Below are 24,255 nucleotides of genomic sequence, written 5' to 3'. Positions count from 1 at the left end.
GAGGGGACTTTCCAGTGAAGCAGCTCACTCTCACAATAGCCTCGGGATTTTAGATGCTTTGTTTGTCCCATCTGAGTATAAGAAGAAAACGTGAGGGATAAAAGATGTTAAAGGACACTGCAGAGGACATAAAGAAACTGTACAGGTACATCAGTTTTGTGGCTGTGAAGTTGGATCTCCATCCACAAGGGGGTGGCTGGATCACATCAAAGCCGCCCTCCATCAGAATGGGATGGTCCTGTGCGCCTCATGAATTAATCAAGATCTTATAAGAGCTTTTCTTGCACATGTTTAGGTAAGCAGCTAAATGAAGGGCGCCTCTCTCTTTTTTTTTTTTTGTGGGCGAGGTCTGGTTTTTCCGTCCTAAAACGGAACAGTTCAAACGTACCGCTGTGGAAATATGGGCCATTAATGGTTTTTAGTGCAGCTCTTCCTACACACGGAGTCTCCGAGCTCAGCCAAAGGAATCACTGCGTGGCTGACGTCAGGAAAACCTCACCAGCGGAGTGCGGCCCACTGGCTGTGGGCAGGGTGCTGCTGAAGAGGATATGAGGAGCAATCGTGGAAGAGGACTCAGTCCGACCTTGTCTGGCTCACAGTCCCGCGCATGGTTGTGCGTAAACGCTGCTAAAATAGTTGGCGGCGTTTAAAGCCCCTTCAGGCGCGTACAACTCTGGCCTTCATTCATGTTTTGTTTTGTTTTTTTGCAACACAATCACGTCTGGGTAATGTGCACAGGAATAGATCAACACTACTCCAACCCTCTTCCGCATATTGGATTTCTATGCAAAGAGAAGGTCGCCTATGTCTCTCCAAGGATTCGGGAAATGAAAACTGCTGTTCAGACGGACTCAGTGTTTTTTATTTTATTTTTTTGACTTCTGAAACGTTTTCCGTGCAGTTTTAATTGAGGAATCTCTTCAACTCTCGAAGCATTATCTGCTCTCTGACTGGGATTACTCGTTTGCATTGCTCATATTTGAAAACAACCGAGTTTCGGACAAGCCTGTGCAGAGCTGCGTACAGTGCACACATCTGAGCATAATGTATTTTATTTAGGACACCCTCTGTCTGTAGAAAGTGCCAAATTAAGCCGGAATGGCGAGCGAGTGTAATCGCAAAATTGTGGAAAAGTACATCTGCCATAAACTCTCCAAACGGGGTTACGTGTGGGGATTTGATGATGTCCGGGATGAAGATGCTGCAAATAATGGGTCAGTAGTTGCCCCTCCACCGACTTTGGTCCGCCGGTGCCGTGAAGCCAGCACCGGGCCTGACAACGAGAGCATCCCCAACCTCTGCAGACGGCTTCCTCAGCCCGACCCGCACGCCGCCATCCACAGAGTCTTACGCGAGGCTGGAGATGAACTTGAAAGACTGTACCAGCCGGACTTTACGGAGATGTCGCGGCAGCTGTATCTCACCTCCAACACGGCGCAGAGAAGATTCGCCGAGGTGATAGACGAACTGTTCCGGGACGGGGTGAACTGGGGCCGGATTATCGCTTTCTTCGAGTTCGGGGGCACGGTGTGCGTGGAGTGCGCGGCCAAGGAGGAGATGACATCGCAGGTGGACAACATCGCGGAGTGGATGACGGAGTATTTAAATGGACCTCTTAACAGCTGGATAAAAGATAACGGGGGATGGGTAGGTCTGATTCGGATTGCGATTTGCTGTTGTGTGCCACGGTGGCGCAAAAGTCCTCTTTTGCTCTGTTTGAAGAGGTTTTAATCTGTGGATTTAGACGTTTGCAAGTGTGTGGTTGAGATCAAAACGTGCGTACTCGTCTGGCTATATGCCACACATAGTCGAAACCACATCTGTGGCTGATCATTAATGAAATAAAATCCAGCTTTCGATGTGTCCATTAAGCACGCCAGGTCGAACGCTCGAGATGGACGGCCTCACAAGAGCTGCTCCGATTGGACGTTCGCGGTGGCAGTTAAACTCATTTGGCCAATCAGACAGCCTTCTCTGTCACACCTCCCGACGCTCAACAGAGAGACCGCCCTGTCAACTGGACAGCCAGCGGCAGCCACGCAGCTGTCAGGGAGCATAGAGGGTAGTTCAAGCCTAACCCAGGGGGGGAAATTAGGCTCACAAAACCAGCATTTCATGCATCACAGTGAGAAAGCACCGTGTGGCTGTTTTGCCGTTCACCTGCTTTGTGAAGCTTTATGTACCAGAGTCCTCCAGTGCAGCTGTGATGTGATGCATTGAGTCATGATTCTAGCAGAAGGGAGGAGGCCAGACACATGTCAGCAAATTAATTGTTGTCCAGGCCTCAGGGCATGGCTGGACAGGGTTCAGCTATCAGGGCTGTTTTTTGCACATACAAATACAGACACATAGGCTTCAGGTGCTAATGAGGACAAGCATCTACACTCAGCCTTTACCTTTCCCTGCACACACGCACACATTCACAGAGAAACCATATCCCCCCTTTTTTTTTTTACAATAATTCTCCTGCAAACTCCTGCACAGCTCTTGTTTCTTGTGAGGAGCACATCAGCCTCCTCTTCTCCTCAACAGCTATTAAACCCATCTGCCATGAATTAGCCTCTAATTAGCAGAGGTGCTCTTAATGAGAGCATAACATTTGTGCTGCCTGGTTATCTTAGCTGGAAGGTTTCAGATTTGGAGGGGGGGTCATCAATGATTCATATTGAACATTTCATCTCAAAGGGAAGGACCGTTTAACATTCCCCTTGAGTGTGCCTTGCCCCTGGAGGTGGCAGGTTGTGCCACATATCAAAGGCAACAACAGAGGTAGGGCCCTCCAGGAACACAGAGCGCTAATCTGCAGCCGCTGTGTTTAACATGCAGTCCTCTGTGCATCTAGGTTGGAACTCTTTTGTCTGCTTTTTCAGACCTGGGCCTTGGAGCTGGCGCGGGCTGGCCTGCTGAGATGCCTGCTCGAGGTCTCTGGAGCCTGCGTCCACTGTACAATAATGTAGGTCATCACAGTCTGTGTTTTCCAGCTGGGCGGAGATGACTGTATCTCTGCTGCTCCGCATCCACTGGAGAGAGAAAGCACAGTCTCTTAATCCAAAGGATTATTTAGGATTATTTAAAAGCATATGTCTCCTGTTTGGGTCAGTTTGGTGAATTTCTGCTCTCAGCACCTCAAAAACCATATCCAAATGATTTCAGCTCAAATTAGGCTCTAAAACAGTTTAATACAGAAGACTGTATTGTTTACCTTGAATGTTTTTTTTTTAGCTTAAGCATAGACACATTGGATCCTAACAGAAACTGATGCTGATTTATGTAGTCATTTGAATGCTTGTCAGGTGGGGAATTTCCTACGGTGTGTGTTTCAGTTATTACCTGACCTTTAATAACTGACACTGCAGGCACAGAGCTTTGTCTGTGCTCTAGACTGAGTTTGTGAAATCCAGCTTCTCCTTTTTCATTGACCTGTTGGCTAGATTTTGAAACATAATGAAAGTCACTGTATCATTCAGCCTGTGCCAAAAAGGTTGCTTTCGCTTGTTATCTGCTCTTGGACCTAGAGAGCCTGTTTTACACTGAAGAGTTTGGGATGTTTTCTGGGTGCCAGTGGCAACTAAAAGTTGGTTGATTTTGTTCTGAATCCATAAAACCCACATGTTCCTGAGAATGTTAATCAGATATTTCCCTTGAGTGGTCACAGGGCTGTGGCCATAATAAGATCATCAGAGAATCCCTTTTCATTCATACATTCATTTATTTTGGTGGCTTTAGAGCAGTTAAAAGTAAATATGCTGAGTTTAAAAATATCAGAATCGGCCAATTAAATACCCATCATGTCTAGTTGCAGAAAAAAACTCAGTGTGTAAGCTCAGTGTTCTCAGTTGTAGACACTGTCTGGAAATAATGTGACAGCCAGTCTGTTTTATTGTGAAAGTCTGAAGTGAATCACAGTGAAGCAAAAGTGTCTACATCCATATTTGTTGAGGGGCTTCATCCATTTTTAGGGACACAGGTTTTCAGGGTATATATGGGTCATAATTAGTTCCCTCATTTCATCCACCATCTGCCAGGTGGCTCATGGTGGATGATCTCTGATGAGCTTTTGGCTCTGATGGAGCTTAACAACCACATAGAACAAACATGGTTAAATGTGTGTTTAGACAGGTTTTGTTTAGGGTCACTTACACTGTCCACTGTGTTCTTGTGTGTGTAGAGGTGACTCCTGTGTTTTCCACCACTCTTAAAAACAAAGGTGGGGGCTAATTAACCTATTACTGACATTTTGACATGTGAGGGTGGTGTGGAAACAGTTTTCTATCAGCCACCCCCGTTTCCTGTTGTTTTTGAGACAATTTGAGCCCAAAATAGGAGCGCCCACTAATCGTTGTTGAGTCTAGGCATCACCAGTGAGTCAAATATAGTTTCAGTTAAATAAAACTATCTGCCTTTTTGGAATAACAAGGCACTTACTGTATTTGCAAAATCCTGTGAGGGTGAAATTGCTCCCATTCTGCACTGATTACTTCCCACGCACCAGGATATGAAACACTGTCCTTTCATTGTCCCTAACACTCGGTTTTCTTCACCTGTATAAATTCAACCTTTGTGGTGACCAGAAATTGCTCTCATCAGGGGACGATTGCATTTAGGCTACAGCCTCACCCACACACGGTGCACCTGTGTTTATTTACTTTAACAAACTGGCAGGCAGCATCTGACTTCTATTTATTTTTTCATTTTCAACATATAAAAAATATGTAAGTGTAAGTCAAAAAAAAAAAAAAAAAAAAGAACAGCAAACATGCACAGCAAAATCTCAACAAACATAAATAAGAGTCCAGTCATGTCCAGAAAGGAGCAGTTCTGAAATGACATTCTTGGCCTCAGACATTTGACTGGCTTGGGGGGGCGGCAAAGAGCAAAATGCCAGAAAGTGTTCCAGAGAAAAATAACAGTTTCACAACTTTGAAAGGTTAACTGAGAGCAGCTTCACATATGATGTTGAGAAGTTAATTTCTTTTTTGTTCGTCTCTGTTATTTTTAGCCATGAGATGTCAGATGACAGATAATGTCTGTCAGTCACTTGTTCGGTCCACCGCTATTTCTGAAATATCTCAACAACGATTACGGAATTATGTACATGGTCACCAGGGGATGAATCCCACGACTTTTCCTTTAGGGTCACCATGAGGTTCACAGTCCTGGTTTTTAAATATCTCAACAACTATTGGATGGATTGCCATGAATTTTGGCGCACACAATAACTTAGCCCCGAGGATGAACTTTAATAACTGACTGTTCTTTGTGCTGAGTGCCAATAAGCAAGTTTTAACTTGCTAACATGCAAAACTAAGATGGCAAACATGTTAGCATTGATGTTTTGAGCATGTAACCACACTGATATTAACATTTAGCTCTATAGACTGTCATCTTGTTGTTGTCTTGTTTTCTTGTAGTGGATGAGAGTAAGGAGTTAAGTCACCTGTAAACCTTTTTTTTTTGTTGTCTCAAACAGTAGGATCAGGTGTCTGAGGGATTCTTCTAACCAGGTGGCCTATTTCTCTGTGTGTCACAGGTGTGTGTGTGTGTGTGTGTGTGTGTGTGTGTGTGTGTGTGTGTGTGTGTGTGTGTGTGTGTGTGTGTGTGCGTGCGCGCGCGTGCGTGCGTGCGTGCGTGCGTGCGTATGAGGAGAGGACAATGTAAGTTGGCTTGGGTTTGGTCCAACCTGTGGGGGATTCCCTGAGCACAATCTGCTTGTCGACGGGTGGGACCTGCATGTTGCTATGGTATTGCGGGCATCTGGCTGCACCCCACTACTCCCTTGTTGAGGCAGAGTGGATCTGGTACAGCGAGGAAGTCATTAATCTCCATATAGGTGACAAGTTGCTGGAGTAGAGGAGGAGAAAAAAAAAACCCCAAACAAACTGAATCACAAAGGAGGCACATGCAGCCACTCACAGGAGAGCAAAAAAAAAAAGAAAAATCTGGATGAGGTTTCACTTACGTCCAATTTGTGTCTGTTTGTGCAAATTCTTTCTGTTTAACAAGTCAATACTAACCATGGTACCATTCAGGAAGTGTTCAAGGCTGTACGTCCCTTGGCTTTTAACTAACAGAAAGAAGCTTTGTAATGAGCTCTAAAAGTCATGATTGATCCATCCATTCTGACATATAGAAATCTTCTCCTTTTAGTCTGTGAGCAATCACACTCAGTAGTGTCCTTTTTTTCCATCTGTTAATTTGTTGTTGTGTATCAGTCTGGCCTGACAAATTAGAGTGTGGGACAAACTCTGATTTCTTGTTCCTTGCAATCAGACAGAGGAATGAACGATTACTCATGCAAATAGTATCTAGGCCTTTTCCCTCCCTCCCATCATTTCAAAACAGACAACAAAAAAACCAACATAATTTCACCACTGAAAGAGCAAACAGTTCTGTAACTAAGGCTGAGTTTGAAGATTTTGAAAACAATTCTATCTCCTGATGTGGATTCTCGTCTCTGTAATGGAGACTGTGCACCACAAAAGAGCTTAGTGTGGCGAGAAGCAGCCAAGATTTTCCCCTGTACTGTACCCCTTTTGCTGCGCAGGCCTCGGTCGCTCGCCATCTGCCACTGTGTTTATACCCATCAGCCCCGCAACTGTAATCTCAGAAACGTTTCCTACAGATCAGGCAGCTCTGGGCTGTAACTCTCTGAATCAATCTGACATGAATACTTTCTTTCAGGAGCAACCCAGGAGAGATCTCGAGTCTCTTTGCTTTCTGGGTCTCTGAAACGCTCAAAGCACAAAGACCTTTGTTTCACACATTCAGTCCAGTGTGTGGAACACTTGTTTAACCCTTAGTAGTATCGGTGGTGCAGTATGAGTGACAATAAAGAAGCTACTTCAGGCAGTTCCAGTGCAGAGATTACTTGTATCTGGCTCACTGGCTAAATGAAACTAGTGGTTGACTAGTTTCATTATGACATAATCTGACCTTCATACGAACTTTTACATTGAAAAATGTCAAAAAATGTATATATTTATGCCCATACCTGCACTAATATCTGTTATACAGGAATTTTAGGACACTGACAATTTTCCAAAGGATTTGCTCAAAAACTGCTACATCTGATATTGCCGGGCCTTTTTGTGGCCATTTTTGCCAAAAAAACAAGTGTATTTCTTATAGAAAGAGGAAGGCTGACTTTGTGTCATTATCTTACAGCCTTTCTCTACATAGAATAACAAACATAAGCTTTTGTGGTGGCTGGATTCTGTGATAAATAATTTAGCTATTTATTCAAAATTTGAAATGCAATTCTTTCTTTTTCTGACTATGAGATCGAGTTGGTTCTTAAACTGCATACGTGGTGTCAGTCATAGTAATAGAAACACTCTATATTTTTTTCCTTTCTGTTGACATGAACATAAGGTCAGACATTCAGTTTGAGATCTTTTCAGCTTGACATGACACACCTTGCTTCTATGTCATGTTTACCATTCCACACATGCTGAGCATTTCACGAATGTCCCAATAATGTGCACCTTTGCAATTTTCTGGCAAACATTCAAATAACACAGTGCAGAAATATAGTTCTCTTTCAGTTTTGGGAACCTAATTCTGGTGCTCTGTGAGTGCTCTGCCTGTTTCCACGACCTCATTTCTCCCCAGAGACCCTCCACCCTGTCCTGTGCGCTTATTTCTGGGCCTCCTCAGGAGAGCAGGAGGAATGTCTGCAGGGGAACATTGACTGTAAATAAATAATGGAGACGACCTGGGTGTTCCTTTCCTGAGTGGTCGGTGAAGGGTGTGTGCGATTTTGTTCCTTTGTTGGGCGATCATGTCAGATGAGCATGCTTCATTCAGGAACCACTGTAGGCGGCTAGTGTGCTGACGTGTGTGTATATGGTTTTTGTGTGTTTATTTTTTTTGTCACAAAAGTCTCTTCACGTAAGCCACTGGGGCCATGTGAACCTAACCAGATTGGTATTTGGGAATGCCCATAACCAAATGATTGTGTTTACTTTTATCATTTTGTTCTAATCAGCAATCACCTCAATCTGCTGTTTTGCTCTTTCACGAGGGACACATGCCTAAGCTGTTTAAAAGCACCACTATCCAGTCAGAACACACACTGATGAATAATATATGGAGCGGATAAACTCGAACACTAAATGGATGTCCCTCAAGTAGAACCCTAAAGGCTGTCTGAGTTCCAGTCAGGAGCTTACCTCTTCTCTTTCCCTTCTTTTTATTCTCATCCTCAGTCTCCCTCTGTCTGTTTGTTAACCCCACTGCCACAGACGCACTCATTTACTAACATACGCGTGCCCAGTCCCTTCACAAACAACACACTAATACCCTGAGACCTGGCTTTCAGTGTCAGGTAACCCTGAAAAATACAGGGACATGTGAGAGGCCTCTAAATATAGAAGTGTTACCATCACTGCTCCCGTGTGGTCCTGTAATTGTCATGTTACACATAAATCCCAGCCCTGTTTGCTTCTGTGCTTTTATGACACTCACATCACAAACCCACCGCCAATCTGCATGGAAAAAATGTCGTAATGAACCATTTGAGACGGCAGATAAAAGAGTTTTCCACCTTTCCTGTCATGGTGGGAGCTGGATAATGAGGAGCCTACTGAGACACTAGTTGACTTTGCCACTGGGCACACCCTCGCAAGATGCACAGTATATCAATATAGGGCAAGGTTAAACAGTTCCTCCCATTGTCTAGCTTCTGTAGATATTTTTGGGACAAGCCCCCAAAAGGCTTTTAAAAGAGATCTCATATTCTCAATTAATTTCCTGAGCAACAATGGCTACTGCTGTACTGCTCAAATGACTTTCTTGTTCAAAAAGAGAGAGAGAGAGAGCATGTTGCATGGCAAGCATAGTCTAAATAGATGTGAGAGGATCAGGTGACGCAAATCACAACACAAGATTTTTTTTTTATTGATAACATTTGCTCTTGAAGAAATTGTCCCAATATCAAATGTAAACATGGGGATTTGTGAAATTATCAGAGTACCTGCATTATTGTTTTTTGGGAAGAAAAAGTGTGGTTGAGTTTTTCCAAATGATTCTTTTTTTTATGTCGATGACAAATCCCTTTTCATTCACCTCTATTGTGTTAAGATTTGTCTTACAAGAATCAGCAGTAACTTCCACTTTGGGCCAGCAAAACCGTCTGTAAACACAACATTGACATAGTATCACCAATTGGCCACTAGCTGTTTACAACATTAGCATTCATCTGTAACACTGGTGAGAATGAGGCAACCTCTAAGTTGCAAGTTGTGAAACCAAAACAATGAGCTGAAAGATGTTAAAATACTGCAAAAATATGGAATAGTGTAGCTTTAAAACATTACAAAAATGAAACAGTCTGCATGGCTGGATACCAACAGAGTATGTGGGAAAATGTGTTTTTGTGATTTGGGTGAATTGACCCTTTAAGGTTTATAAAGTTTATACATGTACACACACAGGCAGTCAAACACAAAAGCGGATGTGCTGGCGCAAATCAATTATTTGCTGTCCACAAAATGGCTGTGTACACACACATGCATATGCATACACACATACACTGTGGCACGTCAATGTGTACACACAGAAGTGGATGTGGTAGTGTGAATCAATAATGCTGTGTTGTCACAGGGTGACATGTGAGCCATGGCAGGGAGCAGATGGCCCCGGGGTGCCTAGCTTCCTGTTAGTGGTGCCATTCAGCCTCAACACACACACACACACACACACACACACACATAGGCACACCAATACCATCTCCGCTGGGATTTCCCAGTGCAACTAGCCACAGCACTGGCCATTAACAAACAGCATGCCATTATTGGTTCTTCTCTGAAATGCTGAGTACATGCCCTCCCAAAAAAATGACAACAGCCAGATAATGGTAAATAGATTTCTCTGCCTCGTCCGTGGAGGTCTGGGGTAAATAATTCTCTGCACCCCCCTCCCCAATGTGATTTTTGGCAGCAGAGCAAATAGCCCTCAGGAAATCTGATCTGTTTCGGTCGACGCTGAGTGAGGTCAGCCGCTGCTCAAATATCACTTTGACTATGTTGCATTGATTGAGTGTTTCCGATGGTTTGTGTTGGTATCCCTGATCAAAGACTCAATTAACGCAGCGAACCTGTGGCTGTAAGTGTCAGATTGTGTATGCAGGTGATTTATGGAAATTCCCGCTGAAGGAATAAGTGTCTCCGTGGAAAGACCATGGCAAGAACTTTTAGCATGTTTATGCTGACGGCTTTCTGCTGGTGTGTGTGTGTGTGTGTGTGTATGTGTATGTAGCAAAGCTCACACAGCACCACCTTGTTGGCAGTCACCTTTGATGGCAACTGATTGGGTTTGAAGTGCAGAAAAAGCAGTACGCTCCTAATGTTTGGAAGATAAAAGCTTTGCCAAGGGAGCGTTGTTGCTGCTATACAGTGTTTCAGGGCAGCGCTCATGAATCTCCTCGCCATTATGAACTCTTGGTGCCCCCCCCACCAAACCTATAACCAAATTCTGTCAGCGTGCTGTCACAGATAACCCCTGCTGCTTCAGAGGACCACTGCCGCCTACCTACCTACCTCTGACAGGAATATCCCGCAGGGGCATACCCAGCATTGTCATGGCGTTAAATTACATCAATTTCACTGAGTCTACTCTGAAAGAGCTGCCTTTAATTGGTTGTTGGACTGTCATTACAACTCAAATAAAGACAGATACTTCAAAGAAATCAGGGAGAACTGAAAACAAGATAACTGACAGAGATTCCTTTTATTCTTAGGTATTTTGTTTAACTTTTTTTTGGCTACACGGTGATTTGTGTCTGTGTATGTTCTAAGGATACATCATCTTGTGACTTATGTCAGGGAAATTTTTTTTTATGACGCCTGGATTCAGTCATGTCGGGCGCCGTTTTGCTTTATAGAGAAGTGTTAACTCTGTGACATGTCTAGACGAAGCTCGTGCCGACAAATCTAACCACCAGTAGTTTAATCAACTCTGCAAATTGAGCTGTAAAGTGCTTCATTTATCTTTCACATTTTAGGACCACTTGTGGTTGTTGAAAAAGCTGTAAAAAAAAAAAAAAAAAAAAAAAGAGAGAAGAGAGAGACAAATAAGTATGTATTTTCTCTCCACTTAATCAACAGAATTTCAGTATTCCACTGTAAAATGACCTTCGATTGTCACTGTGCCAAATTATTGGCTAGTTGGGCGAACTCATTTTCTGATACCACCCAGTCTATCAGGACAGGCACTCAGACTCCTAGACCTTCAGTATTTCCAGATTTGAATTAATGTGAGTCCACATTCCTGTACTCCAGGGAGCACAGGGGTTAAAAAGTATTCCTGGATGAAATGGCTGGACTTCACAAGGTGTCTTTGATCAGGAGGTGAGGCGAACAGGGTTGTTGAGGAGGAGGAGAGATGGAAGGGCAAGCAGGGAGAGGAGCCTTATAAAGCTATAAACAGACAATCCAACCCCTCTTACTGCCACATGTCCTGCAGCCAGGTCGAGACGGACAAGGCAAATTGCTGGAAAACATTATGGATGGTTGGCAAAGTAAGATCAGGCCACCAGGGTTGAAAGACCAAAGCAAATAGGGAGCTAGGAGAGCAAATGGTTTTGATTTAATTGGAGTTCATGCTGTGAAGTGGAGAAGGTGTAGATTAGCTCACTGCACAGAAATTTATAGAACAAACTTGGTTAAAGTGGATTGTTAAAGTCATCTGACTCAACAATCATCTGATTCTCAGCTGATCCATCTGCTGACTAGAAAGCAGAGGGATGTGCTCATGAAAGATCCACAACAACATTTCCAGCACTACCAGCTTCATATGTGTACACATTTTTTCCTGTATGCTTAAAAGTCTCCCTCATCTTCAGTGCACACCCGCATCAAGGCTACTTAGCTCACAACAGGCAGTCACTGAATACAACTAATGACATTTTCCATGGATTATTCCAGAGAGAAAATGCCCCCCCCCAAAAAAATCCTCCATTATGAAACTGACATGTGCCTCATTAGCTTTCCACACATTTTCACTTCAGACCTTCAATGTCACAATAGGCAACTCATTATCATTCATCATGTAGGCTGTGCTTGTTTCCCTTTGGTCTCTGTGTACAGACAGGGAAGGTCACACAGCTCTGAGTAAGCCAACCTGCTACAGATAGTTCAAACAATCGGTCCTTTTTTTTTTAAAGCATGCTGCTCCGCATAGCTGTCTCCAAGGTCTCTTTTAGTCACATTGAGCTCGGTCCAAAGACAAGATAAAGGACAGGGAATTAGAAGCAGTGCCCACCCTGGCTCTTAGATACTTTATTAGGCTTTAATTAGAAGCATCGGTTGCTGAAAAAGGTTTAGTTGTAGCTAATTTATTACATAATGCAAGTGTACATGTAGCTGTGCTCCTTGCAGTTGACTTGGTTATCTCAAGGTTTGTTCCTTCTCATATCAGGCCTCTCGGGCACACACAGTGCAGTTGTTTGTTTCCACACATCAATGCATTCCTCTCATTCCTTTCCCCCAGCCTGGATGAAAATCAGCTGGTTGCCTGAGAGAGGTCATTGAACTTTTCCCCAGTATTCCCAGCCTGAAAAAGGAAGAAGGGGAGGGGTTCTCAGTGGAGAATGTCTGAGTTCATTCTGAGATTGCCTTTAATAGAGCTGAAAATCAGACAGAGCCCAGGCTGTGGTTATCTGCTTCAGTTTTTCAGTCGGAAGTGGAATTGTGTAAGAATAATTATTCCTTCCCCTTCCCCCCCTGCCCCCCGGTTTCTAAATGACCTCATACTCCAGGATAGAGAAGTTTTGTCACGCATTTCACAATTTCAGCCTCTGGGAAAGCTGCTTTCCTTCCCATATTGAGTTTTGCTTTGTCTTCCCACATGATACCTTCTGCTTTTTAATCCTCTGATGCAAATATGACAACAGTAGACAGTGGTGGAAGTTTTCAGATCATTTACGTAAGTAAAAGTACTGGTACAACACACGCACACACACCCACACGCACGCACTAATCCATGACAAGTAAAAGCCCTGCATTCAAAACCAAGTACAGAAGTACTATCAGCAAAATCTACTTGCACAATGAAAAAGCAGGATTTTACTGCTCCAGGGTGGAGCTAGTTTTGCAGTAACTTCTTTATATACAGATGAAAACACATGGTTTTCCTATGTAGATTTGTTTTTATTTTTGGATTGTGCTCTTATCTTTGCTCTGATTTTGTGCTCTATTAGATTGTTTTTACTTATTAATGAAATTTAAATGCATCTGAGAAGTTTAAAGGGGTAATGTCTCTCTGGTGGGGCTCCGACCTAGACTCTGCTTTCTTGTAAGGGGTCACAAGTCAAAAAGTTTGACAACCGCTAAAGTAACTACACCTGTCAGATAAATGTAATGTGGTAAAAAGTACATTTTCCTCTAAACTGTAGTAGAGTAGAGGAATAAAGTAATATAACTGTACAGTACTTGAGTAAATGCACTTAGTTACTTTTCACCACTGGCAGCAGATGCTTTCACTGTGACTTTGTGGAAATTTTTCAGTTCACTCTGGCTCCTCTTCTCCCCACTTCAAAGGTGTTCCTGAGGGAGCTGCACCTCAAACAGATGATTGTTTTCTCTGACATTATCGGACATCTGAGATCCTCGTCATCTGCTCAGCTCGGCTCTGCTCTGCTCTGCTCGCAGCATGTCCTGTTGCAGACTGTGGCCTATCTCATTTACATGGGTACACGGAGAACACAGCTTAACCTGAAACCTGGCCCCGTGTAAACCGCTCCTATATCTTGTTGCCAAAACTGACAAGCTTTCATTTAGCAGCCGACTTTACAAGACGTCTCCTGTAGCCTATGAAAGAGGAGACTGCGAGAGGCGCTAGGCGTCTGGCTTTGATGTCCTAATACGTTCTCCTCTGCTGACATGTTTAATTCTCTATTAGATGATATTACACTCGACTTGTTTGGCAATGCTTCCTAAATTACAGGGGTAACTTGGGATTTCATCAAAGGCAAAATCACAACATTGCTGCTTGTTGTGAACATAAAACTTGCCCTTTTGTTACGGTTTGCGTTTTCTTAGACTTGGGGCTAAGATTTAGGAGTCAGTTAATGGTTCAAAACAAATACAAATCTCTTAGTTACAGTGTCTAACCAGCTGTAGTTCTCTCCTGCTGCTCCCCTTCCCTTTCTCCATGGTATTAGTATGACTACATGTTTGGCTTGCTTCTAGTCTTTCCCTAGTTACGCACACAGAGTCTGTGATTTAACCATACTTGGCTGTACCACAGAGAAGCTATAGTCTCAAACTAGACAGTGATGTCATCCCCACAGCATCTGGCACAGGAAGTGACTTAACACTAACTGAACTATTAAGGTCTTTTACAAAGACTCGGCCAATCGCTGCCGTCTGAAAAGCCCCTTTTTGAACATGAGGATTGTGTAATTCTGTTACATCAGGGCTTGCAAGGAAAAAAAAAAACTTAGATGCAGGCACACAAAGCCACAGTAACGGCAAAGCTGAATGCATCATTTCAAGAAAATCCCAAAGCGAATGACTTCATTTTTTTGGGCAAGCTCAGAACAATTAGCCACCACATGCTCTTTGCATCGAGTATGCTGCAGATGGTGTTCCCACACATCCCATTCATTATTCCATATACAGTAGTATTTTTGGCTCAGATCAGTCAGCCCATTATCAGCTCCACTGCCGTTGAGATGGTGGTTGTGTGGTCTCAAGGTCTTAAGGGGTCAGTGGATCTGACCTTTAAGGCTTGAAGCAGCGTGCCGCCCCTGTCACAGGAAATGAACCTCTCCCATGGGCTGTGTTTGTCACAGGAGAAGCAACAGGCCACATGGGAATCAACTCGTTCCCACGGTCTTTACTGCAGGTTTTTATCTGAACCAGTCCGGCAGAACAGTTCAGCGTCGGGGGCCCTCTTGCTCCCTTGTTTTGCCAAAATAATTGGTGCTTTAGTTCCTGTACGCAGCAATCCAAAGCTGATTTAAAGCTGATAAAGTGGCTTGAAATGTGAAAGTTTTACCACGGTGACTAATCATTAACCCAAACTGTAGAGTGAATGGGAAACATGGCCTTGCCTTTTCATCTGCTGAGTGATTCTGCGTGGTTTGAATGCCACAGATACTACTTTCCCTTACCAAGTGGCTCTTTATACAAGTGCCCTTGCATTCCTGAGTGCAAAATGAGAACCAAACAAACTGTGATGGAGAGTTTCACACAATTATCTCAGAAAATGTATCACAGCTTACAGGCTTTCACACTACTTACATGGATTTTTGAAGCCACAAACACGTCAGCAGAGCAGCTGATGTACTATGCGTGGCTTCCATGGAGAGAACACAGAGTTATGAGACACCAAAGTGGCAGACATCCTGTCTTTACTGGAAAGCCACTCAAGCCAGGTTTAATGCACTCCAAACACACCAGCCTCCACACGTGTGGATGATGACTCAGCGGCCCCTTTTCCATTCGCTCCTCTGCTCTTGCGCGTCATCCATGGCCTTTTAAACGGGCCGAGCAGCAGAGATGAGAGTTGTTTTATTAGATTGGGCAGCCCTGAACCAGAGGCTCTTGATATTTATAGAAACTCTGCAGTTGTGCTGCTTCTGTCCTGCTCGACTCTGTCACTTCCTCCTCCGCTGAGGGCCGGATGGGGCTCTATGCAGACATCCTCAGACAAAGCAGACATCCCCTTATAGCTGCATTGTACCTATTTGAGGAAGCCATTGTGCCAACTTTTGGCAATCGTAAAGGATTTTGGATCAATTGTTGAGGTTGAAATAGGTTTCAAGGTCAAAATCACAGATTGTTCCAAAGAATAAAAGAAACACATTGTCTGAGCTGCAGAGGCTGTTTGATTTATTGTGAGAGAAAAGGATTGTCTCTCTGTGGCTTTCCCTTTGCTTTGATGTCTCTTCGCTCTGCATGCAGAAGTGACTGACTGTAAATGATGCACCCTGAGCTTCAGTAAGGTGTGCAGAGGTGCCAACAAACCAGGAGTGCAGGAGGAGAGGAGGTGACAAGAGAGCAAACACTCTCTGCATCCATCCACTCCCCCTCACTCCTCTGAGCTTGCAAGGTCACCCAGTCCTTCATTTCATGTTGGATCAAAGCTGTTCAATAAACATCAGTGGAATTAAGAATAAACGGTCTGCAAGGATCATATAAGTGCTCAGTCAAGGTTAGGTGAATAGAGCAGGCATGTTAGTCAATTCGAAATCTCCCCAAAAACCTCAAAGAAACTAGACGCTTCTGCACAAATTGGACGGTTTGACTCCAGTGGTTCTCCTCCTCCTGCTGCCTCCTCGATGGGATAAAAACCAAGTTTACTGAAGCGTTATTCATCTCCTAAGAAACCGATGTCTCATGTGTAAAGTTACAGTCCTCATTTATCTGCTGGTTGAGACAATGAATAATGGAGACAATAAAAAACGCAGAGTGTCATGAGGAGTGTGGGTGATTTACTGGCGATCGCATTTCATGTTCCAGTGGAGCAGGCTCACTCCCACGGGAGAGCGCGCTGTTTTGTAAACACACAAATGCTGCTGCTGCTGCAAATTTGAATATTTATGAGCCTTTAGGGTAGCATCCAACGTCAAAAACGTTTCTCCCTTTACACCCGAGTCCAATGTAATGTTGAAAGTACACTGGCAAGTATGAAACCTGAGTCTTCAATGAAATTCTAGTTTCCCTGTTTCCTTTGTTTCATGTCAGGACTCCCCTTTTAATCTTTTTTATCAGACATACCGATATTAGTCCGGAGTTACCATATTGTGTGGCCATTTAAAAAGGTGGTAATGTTTAAAATAAATAGGTTATATTTAAAAGGCCTGGCATTTTAAAGGATGTAGACTTTTATGCTACTTGTGGAACCAGAGGTTAAATGACTTGACCTGTGGATGTAAACTGACCTGACAGGAGTTTAGTTAGTTCAGTTTGGAGAATTGTTCACTGCTCTTATGAGGTTTTCAGATGTGATTTAATGTCTCCTAAGCACTTTTATCTCTCACTGTGCTCATTTAATGCTAGATTAGAGCTGCATTTAATGATTATTTTCCTTATGGATTTATCTGCTTAGTATTTTCTTGATTAATCGTTTGGTCCATACAAGTCAGAACGTTCTGAAAAAGTGCCCACAACAAGTTGTCAGAGCCCAAGTTGTCAGGGGTATCAGTCCTCTCATCTAACTCTCCATCAGGCAGCTAATGAGCATCCAAAATGTCAAACCCCTGCTCACTCCAAATTGTTAGTGAATAATTTTCTATTGATCAGTAAATAAAGACTTATATCAAGGCCGCTACCTAGACAATAAAACCGTTTTTACTTTGTTAGCTTAATCCACTGGAAGTTGGCGGATTGACTGAGAGTATTTTCCAGATTTTTACAGCCTCCCATCTCCGACTGTCGTCACTTGGCCGTGAGGTTGTTGTTTCCAAGTATTGCAGTATTGTCACAGAGCAGTGAAGGGCTCAGTGTCCTCAGCTCCAAGCTGTTTGCTGGTGCTGACACAGGGGGATTCACCGGGTAATGAGTATTTCAACAAACTCCTCCGTCATCTCATTTTTGCCAGGCCAGTCGATGGATGACACTCCAGAGACTTGATCGAATCTGACCTTGCTGCCAGACAAGAGCTTGCTTTCCTGCCACCTATTGTGTCTGGCCTATAATATAAAAATATGGACACATGAAAGAGAGCGAGATATAAGCGTATATTTTGATCAAAACAGATCAATTATAAAGGACATTAATGCCTCTCTTGCAGTTTTTTTAATCTCTCATTACTTCCCTGTGGCTCCTGAAATGGGAGTTTTGTTTGACTTTAATTAGCTGTGGAGAAATCTGCAAGAAGCTCATTAGAAAATCAAAGGGCAGCAGCGTATGCAATATTGTAAGTACGTTACTATGTGAATGCTTAGGAAATAAACAGAGCGTGGGGAGAAGCTCAGTTCAGAGGTGAATATAGCAGCAGAGCCACAACAGGCACTTTAATTACAAGTTGAACTTTAACCCACATCCCTTTCTCTCAGTCTCAGTCTGCCCACAGTTACCCACAGAAACATCCCAAAACAGAGATGACTGCCTAATCATTTTTCTGTTTTGGCAAAGTGCTGTTTGGGGTTTTAACAGCGCTAAGCCAAGTGCACAAGATGACTCATTATCTTCCACACAAGCCAAGGGAACTTTCCCAATAGCAAGGGGGATACCCAGAGGAATTGGCAAATGTTTGGTATTTCCTGTTGCCCTTAAGATAGCATAAGACCATCTGAGGAAGACAACAGTTTAAAATCTCTTTGTGTCCACGAAAAAGACACTGAGCAAAGCCCAGAGGTCTAAATCATGTGAAAAACAAATCAGAGGTCGAGGACAGACTCGCTCCTGCTGGTGGGAAAAGCAAATCATGTGTAAAGCTTCCAGCCTGGGTAACCATGACACTCAGGCAGCAAGTTGCCACCCCATGGCTGAGTATGGAAGCCCCTCAAGTCCTCACTGTTCAGTCTCACTCCTTTACTCTGTATGTGTCTCTCCCAGGGATTCATTGTGTGCAGTAAAAACGAAGAGAAGGGAGTGTGTAAACCTGGCTAGGCATTTTCCCACCAGACCCGTGGCTTCTGTAGGGCGGCTGTGACCTTTTAAAAGCCATTGATCCAAAAAAATGAATACTGTAGAGAGCTGCAGCCTGGACTTTCATTTCCCAGATGCACACCTGCTGCTGATGGCAGATGGTTTGCTGCAGGGCAAAGATGAGTTTTTGAGGATTATGGAGTCTTTTGTTGATGTGATGAATGCAGATGTTTTGTCCTTTACTGTCCCAGCCATCCTTCCGTGCCCTCCTTTGCCAGCTGCTTATTATTAATAATATTTTCTTCAAAGGCTCAGATTTTTCATAATGTCAGTCAGCGCAGACAGAGAAAGAGGGAGAGAGAAGAGACGGGAGTGGAAAAAATAGAAAGTGCCAAGGTTTGTTTTTCACACTACTCACATGGTTGTGGCAGTGCTGCTTGCTAACGTGTGGGTGAAAAAAGTTCCAGGAGCTGAAGTGGAGCATGCCTCAGTCTCATGATATCCACCTGACACCCCTCCTCCCCTCCCTCCTCTATCTCTGCTTCCCAGCTCTCCCCTGAGTCAGTCTGGAGTTATTACCGTCCATGTCCTTGCGGGATTCTTTTAAACATCCATCACCGCTCCTACGAACCTCTTACCGTAATTGGCCTTCTTTTGTTTCAGACTTAAATAGATGATAATCTATGCCGACTGTCTGGGACATATCGAGGACACGCATCATGAGTTTGCCATTTTGTCGGGCCTCGCCAGTGGTCAGTCACATAGTCACATGCACTTGATGCTGGACCCAGTGGCTGGTTTGTGTTGTTGCCTCAGCAAACCATTATTTTCCATAAGTAGGTGGAAAAAAACATGATGAAGGCAATGTTTGTGTGTGTGTGTGTGTGTGTGTGTGTGTGTGTGTGTGTGTGTGTGTGTGTGTTTGGGTGTTTGGGTGGGTGGGCAGGGTTTTACATTTAGCTCTAGTACAGTCTCACAGAGCTGCAAGCATGGCTGTAGACTCTTGCTTTAGCCCTGGATAATTAAAATTGCTCAGATGCAACAAAGGAAATGCCATGTGGTTAAAGCTATTGCCAGCTGATTCAAGAGTGCCGTGTGTTTTGACACCAGAGGGTCTAAACTGGGAAGAAACTGCTGATCCTTCCTCCTGTGTGTCACCGACTGGCCCCCAGCCTCAGGAATGCCACAGGACGGGAAGGGAGGAGAGGGGAAACAGGAAATACTTTTGTCTCCCCACTGCACTTCTGAATGGATGTCTCCTTTTTTTAGTCCTGTGTGGGCTTTTGTTTGATAAAAGGAAACTGTATATTAAAATGTGACATTTGTGAAAAAAAGTATAATGACCCAGTTTTGCTGCTACGAGCTCAAGGTCGAATAAAACGTGTGCATTCCAGTTAGAGTTACACAAAGCATAATTACTGTAGGTAAATTGAGTTAAATGGAGACAGATTAAAATAGAATGATAATAGATTCCCATGGGAACTGACACAGTAATGTTGTAGTGAATTAAACTTAACAATTCACCATTGTTCACCGATGGGTCAAGTTACAGCTGAAAACTCAAAGGATCAAAGGAGCTCAGATGTACAGCTTCAGCACACTGCTACTAATGTGGTTAGCTTTATAACAAAAGAGCTGATATTCAATAGGACACTATTCTCTGTAAAATACACTTTATAGTAGTTTGGTTCAAGATAATATAGGTTTGTGTGTGTGGTGTCTGTGTGTGTGTGTGTGTGTGTGTGTGTGTGTGTGTGTGTGTGTGTGTGTGTGTGTGTGTGTGTGTGTGTGTGTGGGAGAGTGGAGAGCTTAGCACATTGACTTCCTGTCCAGCTGTTCCTGCTGTCACTGCTTACGAGCAGATGTCTGTATTTCCTCGTCTCAGACACACAGCCATGGTATTTGCTGTGCAGGCGCTGCGTACACTCACACATTCTCAATTTGTAACAGACCTCGCTTTTAAAACTCCTGTTAGCAGCAGAATGCAGAGCACCCTCTGAGTAGCATTAATATATATAAACGCTTAGTTTTGCAGCTCTAGTCCAAATGCAAAAAAATAATTATTTTTAAAAGTAAAGTGTTAATATGCAGTTACGAGTGGGCTCTTTTGGTATTTCCCATGTTTGTTTGTTTGTTTGTTTGGGGTGTGTTTCTGGGCATGTTGTGTCTCTGTCTGAGGTTGCATGTAGGAAGATGAGAGCCAGTGAACAGTAATGGATCTGCTTGCAGCATGGGTGTAATAACACTCTATTCCCACCCATACTTGGTGGCGAGTGAAGAGATTTACATTGTAAAGGGTCTCTGGAATCTGACTGACTGGAATCTCTGGTGCTCACAGCAGTGAAAATCTACATTTTAAAACTCTATCAGCAACTTCACTTTCTAGAGAAACTGTTTTTGTCATGCCAAACAATGAAGGGGCCTGACTTTGAACATGCTGAATACTGCACCTCTTTAAAGGACAAGGCTGCCATTATTCTATATTTTTATGAAAAGACCAAACCCAATAATGAACTGCATGTCTTTCGTAGACGTAATGGACATGCCAGCCTTATTTGTTATAGTGTTCTCTGTGGGGCTACACCCATCAGATAACCAACTGATCCAAAAACGCAAACATAGGTAAACACATATTCCTTGACTGTCTATTTAACAGTCTGACTTTCTCTTCCTTTCTGTTTCCCAGGATGCCTTTGTGGAACTGTATGACAGGCAGAGGGAGTCGGTCTTCAGTTGCTCCTGGCCCTCCATCAAGACAGTCTTCGGTCTGGCTGCTCTTGGAGCAGCTAGCCTCAGCATCGGAGCATACCTTACACAGAAGTGAATGAGTCCTGTTTCCTATCAGCTCGACTTTATTTCTTAACATCCTCCTGCTTTTCCTTGTGCCTCTCCTTTTTCCTTTTAAAGACACTCCTGACCCCTCAGAGACAACCTTCAGACTCTTCCGAATCTGGCTCTCTTCAAAGTGTTTGCTCAAAAAACTCCCTCTTCCTCGGCCCTCCATGTCAAAACAGACACAAATCAAAACAACTGAAAGAACCAGATGCGCAGCCCATACAAAGCAAAGGACGGCTTGAAAAGAGGCAGCTTAGATGTAATCACACTAAGCTGGCTACAACTGAGGAGAAAGGAGGGATCCGTGGTGTGCACCTAGCTTTTTTTTTGTTCTGCCTGCTTCTGTACTAGTTATAGCATGAACATTGTTAGTGTAGACATTGCATGTGTCTGAGTTCATGCAAGACCTTTATATGAAGGCTTTGATGATGGGGAGGGTTGCAGAGATGATGATGATGATGACGCCCCCCATGCCGGAGAGGAAGCGGCCGCAGCTCCACCCCTGCTTGTTAGGGTGACGAACCCCGTTTGAACTGTGGACTCCAGTTACACTCCCCACCTCCTGCAGCCGTCCTTCAAAGGACTTCCTCCACAGAACAGCTGCTCAGAATGTATAATGGAAACAGTTTGCTAGAACCAGCTCGGTGTGTGTCTGCTGCTTTCACTTCTCAGACTGCTCCAGTGAACTCTGAACACACTGCACCATTATACTTTCCCTGGCCTTTAATAGAAGAAGGGCCAGGGGAAGGCTGAGCTCAGCTTTTTGGAAGTTTTTTGAAAGCTCCTTGATTGCGATTTTTATGTTGATTTGAATTTTTTGCAGCACGCCAAACCCTAGCAGAGAAAGAGGGGATTTTGGGTTTTTTTTGGAGGAGTGAAAAACAGGAGTTCTTCACTCCTGCAGAAATATGTCAAATGATGATGAATATACTGAGAGAAATGATGAGCACAGCGCAAAAGAGCGAGGTAGAAGTAAAATAAACACTGCATTTTGCATCTTAAGAAGGGAGTAGGCCCCCACAACACGAAAGGACAAGATTTTCAGAGTGCATTCCTCCAGCAAACCGATGTTATCGAGACTGCTCCTCTGTTAAAGTATTCCCCCTCAAAAAAACCTGTAAGCACTAAGCAACTCTAGATGCGATCAGTTCTTTTCTATCTTCTACCTCTGTTGCAGTTTTCTTACTCTTCACTCTGTCCCATCGGGCTCACCCTGGTTTCAGAGCTGACCCTGTCAACTTGTGTCCTCCAGCGGCTGAGGCCTCACAGAAACTCTGTAATGCTAGAATCCACTCTAACAAAGACGGCTGTTGACGTGGACTGTGAAAACCTCTCTTGGCCACAGACGACTGAGTAGAACACCACGGCAGCAGGGTTTCAGTTTAGTACTAAAGCCAACGTGTCCCGTATGCTGGAACCTGAGATGTTCCTTCTCTCCAGTCTGCGAATGCATTCAGTCATTGATTTGTTCCTTTCAGCCTGATTTTATTGATGTTTGTCTTGTGTTACAGGTCTGATAGAAAATTTGGAAAGGCTTGCACAGGCTTACACAATATTTTATTGTACACAGTACTTAGCAAGTCGGTTATGGAAAAGTGATTTTATTTCTGTCATTAAAAAATCTTCAACTTCTTTGTTGCATGGATAAAAGATAGTGTCTTCACACAATAAATATTAAGTGTAACCATATTTATAACAGAACAGTTAAGAGGATAACAAATTACAACAAAGAAGTTGCCTTTTTGTATTTATTGAGAGGTACCAGATCACAGATTTTTAACAGTACTTTGATGAAAAATCGGTTGTTTTCACTTTTTTTCTGTTCTATGGAATCACACTGTAACTACGTTATTTCCTGGCTGCTATTATAATGAGAAAAAAATGTTTAAAAAGTGAATTTCTGTGTTGTATTAATATTGGCTTAAGGCTGCTATACTGTCGATTTAACTTTTACTTACAGCTTAAACTGCCACAAATTAACAGTATAGTTCTAGAGAGCTGGAAACCAAAGTTAACTTGTATTAATCTTTAATTTAAAAAAAAAAAAAAGCGAAAAAACAAAAAACAAAAGTAGCTTAATGAGAATACATGTTGCTTCACCTCACTGAGAGTCTGCTCAGTCGGGTTTCGTGATCTCTCTGTGGAGGGTTTGTCTAGTGTTACTGTCCTATATCAGCTTAACTTTCGTCAACTTTGTGCTCCACTGACAACTCAGTGCTTATCTGTAAAATGTTGACCTGCCAGACCTAAACCTTGTCTCAGTTATCACCTAAAAAAAAAACACACCATTCTCATCACATCAACAGCTCAAGGTGTGTGGTGTTCCACTGATGTGTATGTTAAAGAGGAACAGAGGGTGATTTATGAGCAGGAATAGCAACAGTTAAACAGCAATATACTGTAATTTTTTATATTCTCTGTGCATATATGAATGTAGGCACTATGGTTGCTGTACTGTTTTATGTCTATAATCGCAAACCTGTAGCACTTAAAAAAAAAAAGTGAATCGTGTTCCTGTTGTTTACTGCTATATCCACGATAAGCTAGCGGGATCATATTGTTCCTAATAAACCAGATTTCTCAAGCAGCTGCAGTCTAGGTTCATATTGTGTCTGCTTTTTTTTTTTTTTTTTTTTAAATCAATTCTCAGTTTCATCTCTGTGCAAGTGAGCAAGACAGAAAGAGAATAAGAGATGTTTAGGTGGAGAGCAGTGTATCAGCAGAGCTCTTTTGATTATCTGTTATCTATCCACAGCTATGAACTGTAACTGTAAGCCTGTTCGTGTCAACGTGACAGAGCTCCTTGTGAGGGACTGTGCCGAAGCAGCAGCCGCACCCCATCAGACATCAAAGCTGTCCCCAAACACTGCACTTGTCAGCC

General features: G+C 43.3%; 1 protein-coding gene across 1 annotated transcript; it reads left to right on the top strand.

Moving 5' to 3' along the window:
• The first annotated feature begins 543 nt into the window (after positions 1–543).
• Positions 544–23,967, top strand: bcl2b (BCL2 apoptosis regulator b). Its single transcript, XM_041054800.1, has 2 exons — positions 544–1,647; positions 21,226–23,967. The coding sequence occupies exons 1-2, from the start codon at positions 1,099–1,101 to the stop codon at positions 21,361–21,363; spliced, it is 687 nt and encodes a 228-aa protein (XP_040910734.1). The 5' UTR covers positions 544–1,098; the 3' UTR covers positions 21,364–23,967.
• Positions 23,968–24,255: the final 288 nt, after the last annotated feature.

Source organism: Toxotes jaculatrix, chromosome 14, assembly GCF_017976425.1.
Source record: "Toxotes jaculatrix isolate fToxJac2 chromosome 14, fToxJac2.pri, whole genome shotgun sequence".
NCBI lineage: Eukaryota > Metazoa > Chordata > Actinopteri > Toxotidae > Toxotes > Toxotes jaculatrix.
The sequence above is the reverse complement of the archived record's forward strand: the minus strand, read 5'-3'. Positions and strand labels throughout refer to the sequence as shown.

Excerpts from the sequence above, each read along its gene's own strand:
- bcl2b (XM_041054800.1), top strand. The coding sequence starts at position 1,099 with ATGGCGAGCGAGTGTAATCGCAAAATTGTGGAAAAGTACATCTGCCAT. Across the intron at positions 1,648-21,225 it reads TAAAAGATAACGGGGGATGG|GATGCCTTTGTGGAACTGTA; the intron begins GTAGGTCTGATT and ends TCTGTTTCCCAG.